General features: G+C 43.0%; 1 protein-coding gene across 1 annotated transcript in view; it reads right to left on the bottom strand.

Moving 5' to 3' along the window:
• Nucleotides 1-2,477: 2,477 nt before the first annotated feature.
• Nucleotides 2,478-18,914, bottom strand: part of LOC111975657 (coiled-coil domain-containing protein 18-like) — a 42,470-nt gene continuing 26,033 nt past the window's right edge. The window contains exon 20 of the mRNA XM_024004143.2: nucleotides 2,478-2,561. Coding sequence (XP_023859911.2) covers nucleotides 2,552-2,561 — 10 coding nt within the window. The 3' untranslated portion in view covers nucleotides 2,478-2,551. The remainder of the gene's footprint in view (nucleotides 2,562-18,914) is intronic.

The raw sequence follows: 18,914 nt of genomic DNA, 5'->3' as shown, positions 1-18,914 counted from the left end.
TTGTATACACACACACACACAGAGACGAGCGCACACACTCGCAGGCACGCGCACACACACTTGCAGGCATGCTGTCACAAACACACACACGTAGATAAAAACACCGACAAACATATCCAGACACAATCTGTGAATATCTTAGTCTGCTCTTGTCCTAAAAGACAATCAAATTGAAGAGAGAGATTGAGGATACACAGTGCCTTCATTAAGTATTCACACCCCTTGACTTTTTCCACAATTTGTTGTGTTACAGCCTGAATTTAAAATGTATTAAATTGAACATGTGTGTGACTGATCTACACACAATAACCCATAATGTCAAAGTGGAATTTGTTTTTTGGAAATGTTAACAAATGAATAAAAAATGAAAAGCTGAAATGTCTTGAGTCAATAAGAAGTATTCAAACCCTTTGTTATGGAAACCCTAAATAAGTTAACCAGTAAACATTTGCTTAACAAGTCACATAATAAGTTGCATGGACTCACTCACTGTGCAACTACATGATTTTTGAATGGCTCACCTTTAACGTAAACCTAGCAGAGACAACGAATGCTTCTCAAATGGAACCCTATTCCCTATATAGTGCATTACTTTTGACCAGGTCCCATAGGGCTCTGGTCAAAAGTAGTGCACTATGTAGGCGATAGGGTGCCATTTGTGACACAGACAGATTGCTTTGCTCCATATCTCCTAGGATCATAAGGAACCCTACATAGCCACTCCTAGGATGAGCAAGGGAAGCGATTTGGAGGTAGCATTAGGATCAAATCGCCTGCAGATGTTGCTCCGTTTAATTTCCTGCAGAGAGCAGCTCTTCTCCGTGCAGCAATACTAATGGCACAGATCACTTGGAACAGACAAATAAGGGCGTAACACTGCTGTAACACTGCCACGTTTCACAGTGGTTTAGCATATGTTGTCAATAATTATAATTGGTGTTTAGACCTGTGGAATGTTACTGTAATAGTAAACAACAAAATACAAATAGTCATATGCGCAATCAAAAGTGCATTCTGAATCAGCACATTACACTCCACCAAGTATTTGTGCATGCTACTAGACTAATCTACAATACAATAAAAACAAAAGCATTTAATTTGTCCGAAAGTACTTTATCTCATATTCAAAATAAAATGTATATTTGTCGACAAAGGTATTCTTTATCGGTCTTCTCTCTTACTTTGTGGTAGGAGTAGGGAGGGGGCTGTAGGGTTGTGACCTGATAGAGGTCAGACAAGAGCAAACAGCTATTTTATGGAGCTCCTTGCTTCTCTCAAAGCTGGAGATCTTGGTCCTTAGACGTGTCATTTCGGATTCCTGATCCCCCCCCCCCACCCAAAACAAAGATAATTATAATAATGACTGGACCACAATCAATGGGTATGGCAACTCCAAGATAATTAACTATCAAATAAACATTAGCTGATGTTTATTTGGAGTCATACAAGAGGATATTCCTTCACAGCTCTACCTTGATGAGCAGGGTCTCGCTGGTGCTCTGCAGCAGCTGTTCTCTGGTGTTGAGTTCTGCCAGCAGGGCAGTGGTGTTGTGCTGGGCCTCCTCCAGCTGCAGTCTGTAATGCTGTAGTTCAGAGGTCAGCTGATCCTGGGAGCAGCGTAGGGTGGAGGAGACACACTCTGATGCCTTCAGCACCTCCGCCTGGCTCTCCTGTAGAGCTGACAGCTGGAGGAGAAGATACCCCCATTGGTTTAACAGAAGGGACTCATGCTCATTGTCAGTACTCAAGAGACTTAGAAGACTGTCCCTCTTATCTAATRCTTTTCTGAATCAGAGGATCCAACAAAAACAGAGGATCGATTTAGTAAACTGAGATGTATAATAACCCCCAAATACTCCCTTCGCACGGGAGGACAGACCTGGGAATTTAGCAGCTCATTCCTAGGAGAAACTCAGTATAAAAGGGTCAAAGTTTGAACCCCTCTACTGAACCTGGGTCATTCCTATGAAATTTGATGTGAATTTAACTAAACAGACAGTTATTATGACCTAATGTAGAAGGCTCTAGCTACCTCATTCTGTTGCAGCCATCTCAGTGTGTCTAGCTCCAGTCTGAGGGAGGCCACTGTGGCCTGGAGTCTGGCCTCAGTCTGTGCAGCCTGCTCCTCCATCCTCCCCTGCTCCTCCTCCATATGCCTGGCATGGTTCTCCTATCACCAATATCACCCAGATGACCAGGCATTAGTACCGTTGTGTGCCGCACTCCAGTCCCCACAGCATCTAGTAGATGTTTAACAGCACCTAGTACAAACACTGATACTCTTGCATGCTCAAAGGTGGAATTATATCACATAGCATTTACTGTAAGTACCACAGCACACAAGCGCTGATTAAATTATATCACGTCACGGACATGTGCGCTTATGTGGGAGACAATAAGAGGGTGTCGTGAGTGGGTCAAACCTTTTCACGGCATAACTGAACACTTTCTTCTAGCTGTATTGCCAGGCTCTCACAGCGACTATGCATCTCCTGGTTGTGAGATGTCCTCTGGAGCTTCTCCCTGCACAGAAACAGCTGCTGGCCCTGGACTAAGGCTTCCTGATGGCCAAACACAAACACAAACACACAAACAAACACACACACACACAAATACTGTAGCCACAGTTCACAGAAGACTTACAGAAAGACAGTCAAATGAGAGACCCATATTGAACACAGAAGACTTTTACAGAAGTGACATAGTTCAAGATGTAGAGTATCGCCAATAGTTATAAACACAGAATCGACCGTCTTATGACAGAAAGACATTGTTCAAAATGGAGAGACCCATTATGAAACAACAGAAGACTTACAGAAAGACAGTCAAATGAGAGACCCATATTGAACACAGAAGACTTACAGAAAGACAGTCAAATGAGAGACCCATATTGACAAAAGAAGAGTAGATGTTATGTCAGTACTCAGAAATAGACACTGATGTCGAACTGCTGAGGCAACATCTTGAGACAAAGCTGTCAAAACTGAAACCCTTGGTAAACATGTTTTTGTTGAGTGATAACAGTAGTGTAATGACAAGCTAGACATACTGTAGATACCGTATACCATTGTTTCATTAACTTTTTTGGGCTACTCAATTGCAAAACTGCCATAGCATTGCCATATATTATACTTCTGAAAAGTGTTCCTTTCCCCACACATATCAGCATGAGTACTTCTTATGCCTCTAACAAAGGAACATTCCATGCCACAGTTGATATAAAATAGATAAAGGTCAGCTGAGGTGAGATGATAACTGGGCCCAATGTAGCAGCCCAGTGAATTAGTGGTGAAACTATTATAGTGTGTGGTGTATGAAAGTAGACAGTAGAGTGAGTGTGTGTGTTATTGTGGTCAGGTTGTGTGTGAGATGCTGTTATAATCTACAGTGTTAGATAATAAGCCTATCATTACGTTAAACTGAGGAACTCATTCTCACACTCCCCTCTCTCTGAGAGCCACACAAGGACAACAGCCTCCTCCTGTCCCACTGTGGACGTGTTGACAAAGATGTTACATGGGAAAGATGGGTTTGGATTGTGGGATAAATGTCAGTGTCCAAGTGTTGAAAACAATGACTTCCCCTGGGGAATCTGGTTAGAACACCCATGAGACTACAGACAGTGTTGTGTTCGAGACCACCTAAAGCGAGACACATTCAAGAACAAGACCGGGGGAAATCGAGTCCGAGTCAAGACCGAGACCGGGAGTGTCACGACTCCCACCGAAGGTGGCTCCCCTGCCTGTTCGGGCGGTGCTCGGCGGTCGTCGTCGCCGGTCTACTAGCCGCCACCGATCCTTTTTCCCTTTTCTGTTTGTTTGGTCTTATTAGTTGCACCTGTTTCTTATTGTGTTTCCTGATTTTTGTCTATTTAAGCCTGTTAGGCCCGCCTTTGTGCGGGATTATTTTCTGTTAGTGTGTGGATGTTCATTTTGTATGTTGTTTTCCCGGACGTTTTGGGTCCTGTGTATGGGCCGGTCAGTTGATGCGCCGTGTGTTTTGGCGTGACCGTTTTCCCAGGAAAATAAATAGACATTTATTCGAACCCTCTGCTCTCTGCGCCTGACTCCAACCCACCTTTCGTTAAGGACTCTGACAGGGAGGGGGACAAGGAGCGAGAGACCAAGTCAAGACCGAGATCAGAAAAATGCGAGTCCAATTCAAGACCATGATTGTTATTTTGTCAAATCACCACAATAATAAGGGTTCAAAATGTCCAGTATTTCTGTGTTCATATTTCAGAACATTTTTAGACATTCAGAACATTGAAAAAATGCATGCTGAGGGAAAATAGAGACACTCTACAAATTATTACTAACCCAAACACAGTGGGGAACAATGGGCCTTCTACGCCTTCAGAGAAGGGCTAAGGATTTATAAAATAACTATTAGAATAATAATATTATAATTATATTATTATTTTCAAAAATGTTCTGATTTAATCTCTTCAGTTTTTGTTGGAAAGGGTTAACACTGAAGCAAAAAAAATATCCAATCACGATTTTTCTTTGCTGGTCTTTGGGGAGATAAATCTAGCTAGCTAAGTCAGCCATTGGCTAAGCCATTAGGAGCTAGATAAAAGGCATCTGCCATTCAACTGTATTAGGGCAACATTTTGGAGTGACAGTGGAATCAACCAATCACATTTTGACTTAATGGCTGCGATCGTTATTACAAAAATTTATGGAAACTTCTGCCTTCTTGAAGGCCAATAGGTCACTGCGCAAGAGCGAGCAGTCATTTTCCCAGTGTCTAGCTAGCTAGCTTTTGTTATCGGCTAGTTTGCAGCGGCTGCAGCAGGTGTTATCAAAGAGGATGTTGTTGCTAATTTGTTAGCGTCTCTCTTTTCAAGAATAACTTTCAACTAGTTAAGTTTCAAATTATCATCATCTGGTGAGTGGAATTGTGTTTTTTATTGCAGCGCGCATGCTGTTAGCCATCTGTTTGAAAAAAAACTTGTGTGTGAAACATTGTTGCATTTAATGTCAAACTGACAGCATTTTAGCAACATGATATCTTATTAAAATCTGTTCATATACACCCCTGGGAAGAATATAACACAAACATTTTTTGGGGACAAGCGACCAATTAGATATGGTAATTTCCACGTTTTCATAAATTCTTAGAATGTTTGGGAATTACGTATACTAAGGCATTTGTGGAAATTCTATATCAATATAGAGTGGGAAAGGGGCCATGCGTTTGGACAATTAATAGACACTGCAGTAAATAAAACAGAATAAAAGCATCTGTCTTGTCCAGGACTGGAGTCTACGCAGACCGGTGCACTATAGCCAATCAGAGCTAGAGTAGGCCTTTATACAAACAAGCCATTTGCCACAAGGGCCTGCCATCATTCCCTTTGAACTGGACTGTGTGTTTACAGGCAGTTGCAACAGCGTGACTTTAGATCAGTAGAATGCATTTGCCAAAAGCCACAAAATACACTTGAATGGATTTCTGCAAATATGTAAACACAACAGAAGTATGACCTCCCAAGTGGTGTAGTGGTCTAAGGCACTGCATCTCAGTGCTAGSTGTGCCACTAGAGATTCTGGGTTCAAGTCCAGGCTCTGTTGAGGCCGGCCGCGACCGGGAGACAAATGGGGCGGCGCACAAWTGGCCCCGCGTCGTCCGGATAAGGGGAGAGTTTGGCCGGCAGGGATGTCCTTGTCCCATGGCGCACTAGTGACTCATGTGGCGGCCTGGGCGCAGTGCATGGTGACACGGTCGCCAGGTGTACGGGGTTTCCTCCGACATATTGGTGCAGCTGGCTTCCGGATTAAGTGGGCATTGTGTCAAGAAGCAGTCCGTACGGGAGTTGCAGCGATGATAGAAGACTGTATCTACCAATTGGATACCACAAAATTGGGGAGAAAACGGGGTAAAAAATATATATAAATCGATAACACACCACGGGAGTCCTCTTGCGTTTGGGAACTTTACTGTCCTATTGATCAAACAACCATGAAAAGGTAGGCTTCTCTCCCTCAGTTATGCACATCAACAAGATCAACAACTAATGCTAGCCAGAGCAAGATTCACTAAAATCTAACTAAGGAACATTAGATAAACCCTCTCAAATTTTGGGCTGTCAAAATTGCACTGATAAATGATGGGGTATTGTAGCCTCCTCGCCCTTCTGCAGCATGCCTGCCAATGCATGCTTGTCCCAACCAAGCACCCAAGCTAACTGGCTAAAGTTGGCTAGCTTGCTAGCTAGCTACTTCCAGACACAAATGAGAGAACACCTCACTCTGACCATTTTACTCTCCATAGCAGAGCTGGTTAGGCTGTTTACATGTTAGTCAAGAACGCTCTAGATAACTATTACTATTTTTGCGTACGTTTACTGACACCGGTCATATTCAGCGGGTGTTGCCCGTTTGTCAATTAATCGATTGTTCTGCCCACTGGCACACTCAGACGAGAGTGCTCTGAAATCGGAGTAGATATCCAGAGTGAATTTGCGAATGCAAGAGATATGTCCACTGGATAACAGTCGTTCAAGTTCTTGCTAGCTAACCAAATGAAATCAGCATCTGTAGCTGTGTATAGCGACCGAAAAACAATGAGGGGATGGCATGACATCCTCTTAGCAGCTAGCTAGCTCTGTTAGGCTGTGTTTTTAGCTTGCTACATMAATAGATACGCTAGCCTATTAGYCACGTTGTGACTTGTGATCATTGCCCTTGCAAAGTTTGATTGTATTGACATCCCTAGCATTAGATACATTCGTMAATTTTTCCCAGAATATTGAGTCATTGAAACTGAAACGGTACATCCCGATTGGAGGCAGCAAACAATGTACCAGGCCAGCTGTGATTTACAACCTAATATCAATATTTTTGGTACTACCAAGAAATGTATTGGTGAATTATATTAATCATGTATTGAACTGCCTTAATGTACGTCATGGAACGTTGAGTCAAATATAACCTACTTTTAAAAACTCTTATGTTGGTTTTGTAGCATGAACTGGAAATGTAACATTTTTGACTGATATGTTGATTGTCTGTTTGCTTCATATCTGCAAAGTAGTTAAAATGCTGTCAGTCCAAAATGCTCCATGCCAAAACCAGTTGAGAGCTGCACACTCTTGCTACTTGCAGATGACATTACGCTGAAACTAGGCTGTGTGCGCGTAGCGCATCTAAATATATTTCAAGTGCTGTGTGAATGTGTAGGCGACTTTGTGCATTATTTCCCTATTCTACTACATAATTGATATGTCGTATATATCCACTACACTACATTGATACGCATCAGTAGGGATTAAGAAGTGAGTATATGCAATACCCACTGACAAAAAGTGGGTGTACAGTTTATACCTGCGTATACACTCCACTACACCACTGGCCCTTTGTGTTTAACAGCTCAGCATTCAACACCATAGTACCCTCCAAGCTCATCCTCAAGCTGGAGGCCCTGGGTCTCAACCCCGCCCTGTGCAAATGGGTCGTGGACTTTCTGAAGGGCCACCCCTAGGTGGCGAAGGTAGGAAACAACATCTCCACTTCGCTGACCCTCAACACTGGGGCCCCACAAGGGTGCGTACTCAGCCCCCTCCTGTACTCCCTGTTCATCCACAACTGCATGGCCATGCACGCCTCCAACTCAATCATCAAGTTTGCAGATGACACAACAGTAGTAGGCTTGATTACCAACAACGATGAGACAGCCTACAGGGAGGAGGTGAGGGCACTCGGAGTGTGGTGTCAGGAAAACAACCTCACTCAACGTCAACAAAACAAAAGGAGACGTTGTGGACTTCAGGAAACAGCAGAGGAAGCACCCCCAATCCACATCGAAGGTACAGCCCCGGAGAAGGTGGAAAGTTTCAAGTTCCTCGGCGTACACATCATAGACAAACTTAAATGGTCCACCCACACAGACAGCGTGGTGAGGCTAAAGAGGCTAAAGAAATTTGGCTTGTCACCCAAAACCCTGACAAACCTTTACAGATGCACAATCGAGAGCATCCTGTCGGGCTGTATCACCGCCTGGTATAGCAACTGCACCACCCTCAACCACAAGGCTCTCCAGAGGGTGGTGCGGTTTACACAACGCATCACCGGGGGCAAACTACCTGCCCTCCAGGACACCTATAGCACCAGATGTCACAGGAAGGCCAAAAAGATCATCAAKAAAATCAACCATTGCCTGTTTACACCGCTACCATCCAGAAGGTGACGTCAGTACAGGTGCATCAAAGCTGGGACCGAGAGACTGAAAAACAGCAAAACAGCTTCTATCTCAAGGCCATCAGACTGTTAAACAGCAATTACTAACTCAGAGAGGCTGCTGCCTACATTGAGACCCAATCACTGGCCACTTTAATAAATGGATCACTAGTCACTTTAAACAACGGCACTTTAAATAATGCCACTTTAATAATGTTTACATATCTTACATTACTCATATCACCTGTATATACTGTATTTTATACCATCTACTGCACCTTGCCTATGCCGCTCGGCCATCGCTCATCCATATACTTACATGTACATATTCTCATTCACCCCTTTAGATTTGTGTGTATTAGGTAGTTGTTGGGGAATTGTTAGATTACTTGTTAGATATTACTGCACTGTCGGGAACAAGAAGCACAAGCATTTCGCTACACTCGCATTAACGTCTGCTAAGCATGTGTATGTGACAAATAAATTTGATTTGATTTACAAAAAGTGCACTCTCCTACATGAGCGCGCTGTTATATCGGTTAATGTCCCTTCAGAATCACAAACCTGTCACACACTGAAGCAGTGGCGGCCTGTCATTCAGGGCAGGTGGGGCTCTGCTTTGAGCCCCACATGTTTAGCAAAATATATACAGTGGGGAGAACAAGTATTTGATACACTGCCGATTTTGCAGGTTTTCCTACTTACAAAGCATGTAGAGGTCTGTAATTTTTATCATAGGTACACTTCAACTGTGAGAGACGGAATCTAAAACAAAAATCCAGAAAATCACATTGTATGATTTTTAAGTAATTAAATTGCATTTTATTGCATGACATAAGTATTTGATCACCTACCAACCAGTAAGAATTCCGGCTCTCACAGATCTGTTAGTTTTTCTTTAAGAAGCCCTCCTGTTCTACACTCATTACCTGTATTAACTGCACCTGTTTGAACTCGTTACCTGTATAAAAGACACCTGTCCACACACTCAATCAAACAGACTCCAACCTCTCCACAATGGCCAAGACCAGAGAGCTGTGTAAGGACATCAGGGATCAAATTGTAGACCTACACAACTGGGATGCACAGGACAAATGGCAAGCAGCTTGGTGAGAAGGCAACAACTGTTGGTGCAATTATTAGAAAATGGAAGAAGTTCAAGATGACGGTCAATCACCCTCGGTCTGGGGCTCCATGCAAGATCTCACCTCGTGGCATCAATGATCATGAGGAAGGTGAGGGATCAGCCAGAACTACACGGCAGGACCTGGTCAATGACCGGAAGAGAGCTGGGACCACAGTCTCAAAGAAAACCATTAGTAACACACTACGCCGTCATGGATTAAAATCCTGCAGCGCACGCAAGGTCCCCTGCTCAAGCCAGCGCATGTCCAGGCCCGTCTGAAGTTTGCCAATGACCATCTGGATGATCCAGAGGAGGAATGGGAGAAGGTCATGTGGTCTGATGAGACAAAAATAGAGCTTTTTGGTCTAAACTCCACTCGCCGTGTTTGGAGGAGAAGAAGGATGAGTACAACCCAAGAACACCATCCCAACCGTGAAGCATGGAGGTGGAAACATCATTCTTTGGGGATGCTTTCTGCAAAGGGGACAGGACGACTCTACCGTATTGAGGGAGGGATGGATGGGGCCATGTATCGCGAGATCTTGGCCAACAACCTCCTTCCCTCAGTAAGAGCATTGAAGATGGGTCGTGGCTGGGTCTTCCAGCATGACAACGACTCGAAACACACAGCCAGGGCAACTAAGGAGTGGCTCCGTAAGAAGCATCTCAAGGTCCTGGAGTGGCCTAGCCAGTCTCCAGACCTGAACCCAATAGAAAATCTTTGGAGGGAGCTGAAAGTCCGTATTGCCCAGCGACAGCCCCGAAACCTGAAAGATCTGGAGAAGGTCTGTATGGAGGAGTGGGCCAAAATCCTGCTGCAGTGTGTGCAAACCTGGTCAAGAACTACAGGAAACGTATGATCTCTGTAATTGCAAACAAAGGTTTCTGTACCAAATATTAAGTTCTGCTTTTCTGATGTATCAAATACTTATGTCATGCAATAAAATGCAAATTAATTACTTAAAAATCATACAATGTGATTTTCTGATTTTTGTTTTAGATTCCGACTCTCACAGTAGAAGTGTACCTATGATAAAAATGACAGACCTCTACGTGCTTTGTAAGTAGGAAAACCTGCAAAATCGGCAGTGTATCAAATACTTGTTTCCCCACTGTATATCACACACACATACATATACACACACAAACAGTACCAGTCAAAAGTTGACACACCTACTAATTCAAGGGTTTTCTTTATTTTTACTATTTTATAAATAAAACCGTTGAATGAGTAGGTGTGTCCAAACTTTTGACTGGTACTGTGTGTGGTGTTGTATATACAGTTGAAGTGGGAAGTTTACATACACCTTAGCCAAATACATTTAAACTCAGTTTTTCACAATTCCTGACATTTAATCCAAGTAAAAATTCCCTATTTTAGGTCAGTTAGGAACACCACTTTATTTTAAAAATGTGAAATGTCAGAATAATAGTAGAGTGATTTATTTCAGCTTTTATTTCTTTCATCACATTCCCAGTGGGTCAGAAGTACATACACTCAATTAGTATTTGGTAGCATGCCTTTAAATTGTTTAACTTGGGTCAAACGTTTCAGGTAGCGTCCACAAGCTTCCCACAATAAGTTAGGTGAATTTTGGCCCATTCCTCCTGACAGAGCTGGTGTAACTGAATCAGGTCTGTAGGCCTCCTTGCTCGCACACGCTTTTTCAGTTCTGCCCACAAATTGTCTATAGGATTGAGGTCAGGGCTTTGTGATGGCCACTACCTTGACTTTGTTGTACTTATGACATTTTGCCACAACTTTGGAAGTATGCTTGGGGTCATTTTTCATTTGGAAGACCCATTTGTGACCAAGCTTTAACTTCCTGATTGAGGTCTTGAGATGTTGCTTTAATATATTCAACATAACTTTCCTTTCTCATGAAGTCATCTATTTTGTGAAGTGCACCAGTACCTCCTGCAGCAAAGCACCCCCTTCAACATGATGCTGCCACCCCCGTGCTTCACGGTTGGGATGGTGTTCTTCGGCTTGCAAGCATCCCCCTTTTTCCTCCAAACATAACAATGGTCATTATGGCCAAACAGTTCTATTTGGTTCATCAGACCAGAGGACATTTCTCCAAAAAGTATGATCTTTTGTCCCCATGTGCAGTTGCAAACCGTAGTCTGGCTTTTTTATGGCGGTTTTGGAGCAAGTGGCTTCTTCCTTGCTGAGCGGCCTTTCAGGTTATGTCGATATAGGACTCGTTTTCCTGTGGATATAGATACTTTTGTACCTGTTTCCTCGTCACAAGTTCTTTGTCTGTTGTTCTAGGATTGATTTGCACTTTTAGCACCAAAGTACGTTCATCTATAGGAGATAAAACGCATCTCCTTCCTGAGCGATATGATGGCTGCGTGGTCCAATGGTGTTTATACTTGCGTACTATTGTTTGTACAGATGAATGTGGTACCTTCAGGTGTTTGGAAATTGCTCCCAAGGATGAACCAGACTTGTGGAGGTCTACAATTTTTTTCTCTGAGGTCTTGGCTGATTTCTTTTGATTTCTTATGATGTGAAGCAAAGAGGCAACTGAGTTTGAAGGTCGACCTTAGAATACATCCACAGGTTACACCTCCAATTGACTTCAAATGATGTCAATTAGCCTATCAGAAGCTTCTAAAGCCATGACATCATTTTCTGGAATTTTCCAAGCTGTTTAAAGGCACAGTCAACTTAGTGTATGTAAACTTCTGACCTACTGGAATTGTGATACAGTGAGTTATAAGTGAAATAATCTGTCTGTAAACAATTGTTGGACAAATGACTTGTGTCATGCACAAAGTAGATGTCCTAACCAACTTGCCAAAACTATAGTTTGTTAACAAGAAACGTGCGGAGTGGTTGAAAAACGAGTTTTAATGACTCCAACCTAAGTGTATGTAAACTTCCGACTTCAACTGTATGTATGTATGTATATATATATATATAGTGTTGTTGCGTGTTTTGCATGTTATTTTGGCATTAATATGTGTCACATATTAGTTTGCAAACAATGTACAAAAATAAAGCTGCATACAAACATGGTCTCTTTTCAACTGTTCCGCCTGGAACTCTGACCTGTTCACCGGACGTGCTACCTTGTCCCGGACCTACTGTTTTCGACTCCCTCTCTCTACTGCAACTGTTGTCTCTAACGCTGAATGCYCGGCTATGAAAAGCCAACTGACATTTACTCCCGAGGTGCTGACCTGTTGCACCCTCGACAACCACTGTGAATATTATTATTTGACCCTGCTGGTCATTTATGAACGTTTGAACATCTTGGCCATGTACTGTTATAATCTCTACCCGGCACAGCCAGAAGAGGACTGGACACCCTTCAGAGCCTGGTTCCTCTATAGGTTTCTTCCTAGGTTCCTGCCTTTCTAGGGAGTTTTCCCTAGCCACCGTGCTTCTACATCTGCATTGCTTGCTGTTTGGTGTTTTAGGCTGTGTTTCTGTATATCACTTTGTGATATCGGCTGATGTGAAAAGGGCTTAATAAATCAATTTGATTTATTGATCAAGCTTTGATTATTTGAGTCAGCTGTTTAGTGGTTGGGCAAAACACAAAATGTACACCTACGAGGGGCCCCAGGACAGAGTTATGGAAACCTTGATATACCTAACCCTAATCAAGTATTATTATTAGCCATACATCCACTGCCCTCCAGCATGGAGACACACACTCTACCTTCTCCAGGTCCTCCTTTCCCTGCAGTTGTTTCTGTATCAACTCCAGCCTCTCACTCAGAAACTCCACCTGACACACACAAACTCATCTGAACCACTAGACTACACAATTTGCACCTGTACAATGCCTTCAGAAAGTATTCACACCCTTTGACTTTTTCCACATTTGTTTGTGTTTCAGCCTGAATTTAAAATGGATTAAATTGAGATTGTGTGTAAGCCAGCTACAAACAATAATTCCACTTTGACATTATGGGGCTGTTTTTCAAAATGTGTACAAATTAATAAGAATGAAAAGCTGAAAAGTATTCAACCCCTTTGTTATGGCAAACCTAAAGTTCAAGAGTAAAAATGTGCTTAATAAGTTTCATGGACTGTGTGTAAGAAGTGTTTAACAATATTTTTTAATGACTTCCTCATCTTTGTCCCCCACACATACAGAAAATTGTAAGGTCCCTCAGTCAAGCAGCGAATTTCAAAGACAGATTCAACCACAAAGACCAGGGAGGTTTTCCAATGCCTCGCAAAGAGCACCTATTCGTAGAAGGGTAAAAACAAAAGACATTGAGTATCCCTTTGAGCATAGTGAAGTTATTAATTACACTTTGGATGGTGTATCAATACACCCAATCACTAAAAAGATACAGGCATTCTTCCTAAATCAGTTACAAGRAAGCCTGTACAGAATAAACATATAGGTATGCTTGTAATCGTTATGGAATGGCGCAAAGCACAGSAAAAATCCTAGAGGAAAACTTGGTTCTGTCTACTTTCCCCAAAAAAGTTTGTGGTCATATGCACATCCTTAAAACTTAGGTGCTGGGCTTTCCACCAGACACTGGGAGATGAGTTCACCTTTCAGCAGGACAATAACCTAAAACACAAGGCCAAATCTGGACTGGAGTTGCTAATCAAGAAGACAGTGAAWGTTCCTGAGTGGCCAAGTTAAAGTTTTTACTTTTCTGCTAGAAAATCTATGGCAAGACCTGAAAATGGTTGTCTAGCAATGAGCAACAATCAATTTGACAGCTTGAAGAATTTTGAAAATAATAAAAATGGGCAAATGTTGCACAATCCAGGTGTGGAAAGCTCTTAGAGACTTACCCAGAAAGACTCACAGCTGTAATCACTGTATTGACTCAGGAAGTTGAATACTTCAAGACATATTCGTGTTTTATTATTATTTATACTTTTATTTTTACAAATGTTAAACATTTTCTTCCATTTTGACAGAGTATTTTGTGTAGATTGTTGACAAAACATAATAAAATCCATTTTAATCCCATTTTTGTAAGACAAAAAAAAGTCTAGTGGTGTGAATACTTTCTGAAGGCACTGTATATCAGGTCATCAAAAATGAGTTTGTGGAACACATATGGCTCCGTTATAATAGTTCAGAACACATTTGCAATAACAGTTTAGCATAGGAGAACATACATCTATTTCAACTATCAGAACCATGTTGCATGAGTTGCTGATTGACAGAAAACCTGTTCTACTCAGATGGATTAGTGAGTGCTGTTAACTCAAGTGAGATGTGATGTAGTAAACCTGGTTGGTTCTCTCCTTTGCCTCTCTCTGGGAAATCTCCAGCGTCCCCTGTTGGAGGATGAGCTTCTGCTGCATCTTCTGTGTATGACTCTCTACTGCAGCCTCTAATTTTCTGAGCTTGACACACAGAGAATCACATACACGGATTAAAGAAATTGGTCAAATCATGGTGTTGACGTGAGCAACCATTGTGAGTGATAAAATAAAATAAAAGTTAAATAAAAAAGTTAACCACATATTTGAAAACATGGTTGTCTGTGTTATGTAGTCTTGTGTACATATAGTGTGTGTGTGGGGGGGGGGGGGGTTGCTTTGGTGCACCTGGAGGGATTTTAGTTCAAGTTCCTCCTGCCTTTCCTTAATTTCTGTGTCTTTGTCTATAATCTCCTGTTTCTTTTGCTCCAACTCTCTACATGTCTCCTCCAACTGACTGTGTATCACCCTGGGGAAACAAACACACATACAGTGGTGGAAAAAGTAACCAATTGTCATACTTGAGTAAAAGATAACTTAATAGAAAATGACTCAAGTAAAAGTATTTGGTCTCAAAAGTAAAAGTATAAATCAATTCTAATTCCTAATATGAAGCATACCAGACGGGACAATTTTCTTGTTTTTAAAATTTACGGATAGCCACTAACACTCAGACATAATTTACAAACGAAGCATTTGTTATTAGTGAATCCACCAGATCAGAGGCAGTAAGGATGGGACCATTTTCCTGTCCTGCTAAGCACTTAAAATGTAACAAGCACTTTTGGGTGTCAGGGACAATGTACGAAGTAAAAAGTACATAATCGCGCACACACACAAGGGCCCAAAAGTGTATCAACAAAGCAGAGCTCGGCGCAAAACCCCAATATCCACAAAATCTAAATCCAGAAGGACTAGGGTATTTTTCYAATTTCACTGAAGTTAAACATTTGTGATATCACTGATGTTATTGTACAGTTAGGGTTTACTGTTTTGATCAAGAGCAGGAGATGATAAACATAGCCGATAGCCTTCTAGCATATGATGCTGCTGTCTGTGTGGGAGAAAAACACAATGCTAAATTTACTCTGATCACATCTTTTCCACGGGGTTAAGAGTTAGAACATGAGCACTGCTTCAGAGACACTCAGCTGACACTAACCTGAGGGACAAGACCAGGAAAACAGAGAGGCAGCATCCCAAAACGCAATCTATTCCCGAAAAATAGTGCACTAATTTTGACCAGAGCTTTAGTCAAACAGCTCTATATCGAGAATAGGGTGCCATTTTAGACGCAGTCAGACAAATGACCCCTGCGTCTGTTCAAGACACTGGAACCATCCAAGCAACGATGGTGCCCTGCAGTTTGGGAGGAATGTAAATAAACTCAGCAAAACAATTAACATCCTCTCACGGTCAACTGCGTGATTTTTTGTAAATATTTGTATGAACATAATATTCAACAACTGAGACAAACTGAACAAGTTCCACAGACATGTGACCAACATAAATTGAATAATGTGTCTCTGAACAAAGGGGGGGTCAAAATCAAAAGTAACAGTCAGTATTTGGTGTGGCCACCAGCTGCATTAAGTACTGCAGTGCATCACCTTGTCATGGACTGCACCAGATTTGCCAGTTCTTGCTGTGAGATGTTACCCCACTCTTCCAACAARGCACAAGCAGGTTCCCAGACATTTCTGGGTGGAATGGCCCTAGCCCTCACCCTACGATTCAACAGGTCCCAGACGTGCTCAATGGGATTGAGATCCGGGCTCTTCGCTGGCCATGGCAGAACACTGACATTCCTGTCTTGCAGGAAATCACGAACAGAACGAGCAGTATGCTAGGTGGCATTGTCATGCTGGAGGGTCATGTCAGGATGAGCCTGCAGGAAGGGTAGTACCACATGAGGAGAAGGATGTCTTCCCTGTAATGCACAGCATTGAGATTGCCTGCAATGACAACAAGCTCAGTTTAATGATGCTGCAACACACCGCCACAGACCATGATGGACCCTCCACCTCCAAATCGATCCGCTACAGAGTACAGGCCTCGGTGTAACGCTCATTCCTTCGACGATAAACGCGAATCCGACCATCACCCCTGGTGAGACAAAACACGACTCGTCTGTGAAAAGCACATTTTTGTCAGTCCTGTCTGGTCCAGTGACAGTGGGTTGTGCCCATAGCGACGTTGTTGCCGTGATGTCTGGTGAGGAACCTGCCTTACAACAGGTATACAAGCCCTCAGTCCAGCCTCTCTCAGCCTATTGCAGACAGTCTGAGCACTGATGGAGGAATTGTGCGTTCCTGGTGTAACTCGGGCAGTTGTTGTTGCCATCCTGTACCTGTCCGCAGGTGTGATGTTCGGATGTACCGATCTGTGCAAGTGTTGTTACAGGTAGTCTGCACTGCGAGGACGATCAGCTGTCCATTCCTGTTTCCCTGTAGGACTGTCTTAGGCGTCTCACAGTACAGACATAGCAATTATTGCCCTGGCCACAATCTGCAGTACTCATGCCTCCTTGCAGCATGCCTAAGGCACATTCAAAGCAGATGAGCAGGGACCCTGGGAATCTTTTCTTTTGGTATTTTTCCAGAGTCAGTAGAAAGGCCTCTTTAGTGCCCGAAAGTTTTCATTAACTGTTGAACTTAATTGCCTACCGTCTGTAAGCTGTTAGTGTTCTTAACGACCGTTCCTCCGGTGCGTGTTCATTAATTGCTTATGCATTGGAAACAGTGTTTAAACCCTTTACAAAGAAGATCTGTGAAGTTCAAATCAAATTTTATTGGTCACATAACATGTGTTAGCAGATGTTAATGCGAGTGTAGCGAAATGCTTGTGCTTTTAGTTCCGACCATGCAGTAATATCTAACAAGTATCTAACAAATTCACAACAACTACCTTATACACACCAAGTGTAAATGAATGAATGTACATATAAATATATGGATGAGCGATGGCCGAACGGCATAGGCAAGATGCAGTAATGGTATAGAGTACAGTTATACATATGAGATGAGTAATGTAGGGTATGTAAACATTTATATAAGTGGCATTGTTTAAAGTGACTAGTGATGCATTGATTACATCCAATTTTTAATTATTAATGGCTAAAGATTGTATGGTCAGTATGTTGCAGCAGCCACTCAATGTTAGTGATGGCTTTTAACAGTCTGATGGCCTTGAGATAGAAGCTGTTTTTCAGGCTCTCGGTCCCAGCTTTGATGCACCTGTACTGACCTCGCCCTCTGGATGATAGTGTGGTGAACAGGCAGTGGCTCGGGTGGTTGTTGTCCTTGATGTTCTTTTTGGCCTTCCTGTGACATCGGGTGGTGTAGGTGTCTGGAGGGCGCAGGTAGTTTGCCCCCGGTGATGCGTTGTGCAGACCTCACTACCCTCTGGAGAGCCTTACGGATGTGGGCGGAGAAGTTGCCGTACCAGGCGGTGATACAGCCCGACAGGATGCTCTCGATTGTGCATCTGTAAAAGTTTGTGAGTGTTTTTGGTGACAAGCCAAATTTCTTCAGCCTCCTGAGGTTGAAGAGGCGCTGCTGCGCCTTTTTCACCACACTGTCTGTGTGGGTGGACCATTTCAGTTTGTCCGTGATGTGTACGCCGAGGAACTTAAAAACTTTTCACCTTCTCCACTACTGTCCCGTCGATGTGGATAGGGGGGTGCTCCCTCTGCTGTTTCCTGAAGTCCACGATCATCTCCTTTGTTTTATTGACATTGAGTGAGAGGTTATTTTCCTGACACCACACTCCGAGGGCCCTCACCTCCTCCCTGTAGGCCGTCTCGTCGCTGTTGGTGATCAAGCTTACCACTGTAGTGTCTTCTACAAACTTGATTGAGTTGGAGGCGTGCATGGCCACGCAGTCATGGGTGAACAAGGAGTACAGGAGAGGGCTGAGAACGCACCCTTGTGGGGCCCCAGTGTTGAGGATCAGCAGGGTGGAGAAGTTTCCTACCCTCACCACCTAGGGGCGTCCCGTCAGAAAGTCCAGGACCCAGTTGCACAGGGCGGGGTTGAGACCCAGGGTCTCAAGCTTAATGACGAGTTTGGAGGGTACTATGGTGTTAAATGCTGAGCTGTAGTCGATTAACAGCATTCTTACATAGGTATTCCTCTTGTCCAGATGGGTTAGGGCAGTGTGATTGCGATTGCGTCATCTGTGGACCTATTGAGGCGGTAAGCAAATTGGAGTGGGTCTAGGGTGTCAGGTAGGGTGGAGGTGATATGATCCTTGACTAGTCTCTCAAAGAACGTCATGATTACGGAAGTGAGTGCTACGGGGCGATAGTCGTTTAGCTCAGTTACCTTAGCTTTCTTGGGAACAGGAACAATGGTGGCCCTCTTGAAGCATGTGGGAACAGCAGACTGGGATAGGGATTGATTGA

Source organism: Salvelinus sp. IW2-2015, linkage group LG16, assembly GCF_002910315.2.
Source record: "Salvelinus sp. IW2-2015 linkage group LG16, ASM291031v2, whole genome shotgun sequence".
Lineage (NCBI taxonomy): Eukaryota > Metazoa > Chordata > Actinopteri > Salmoniformes > Salmonidae > Salvelinus > Salvelinus sp. IW2-2015.
The sequence above is the reverse complement of the archived record's forward strand: the minus strand, read 5'-3'. Positions and strand labels throughout refer to the sequence as shown.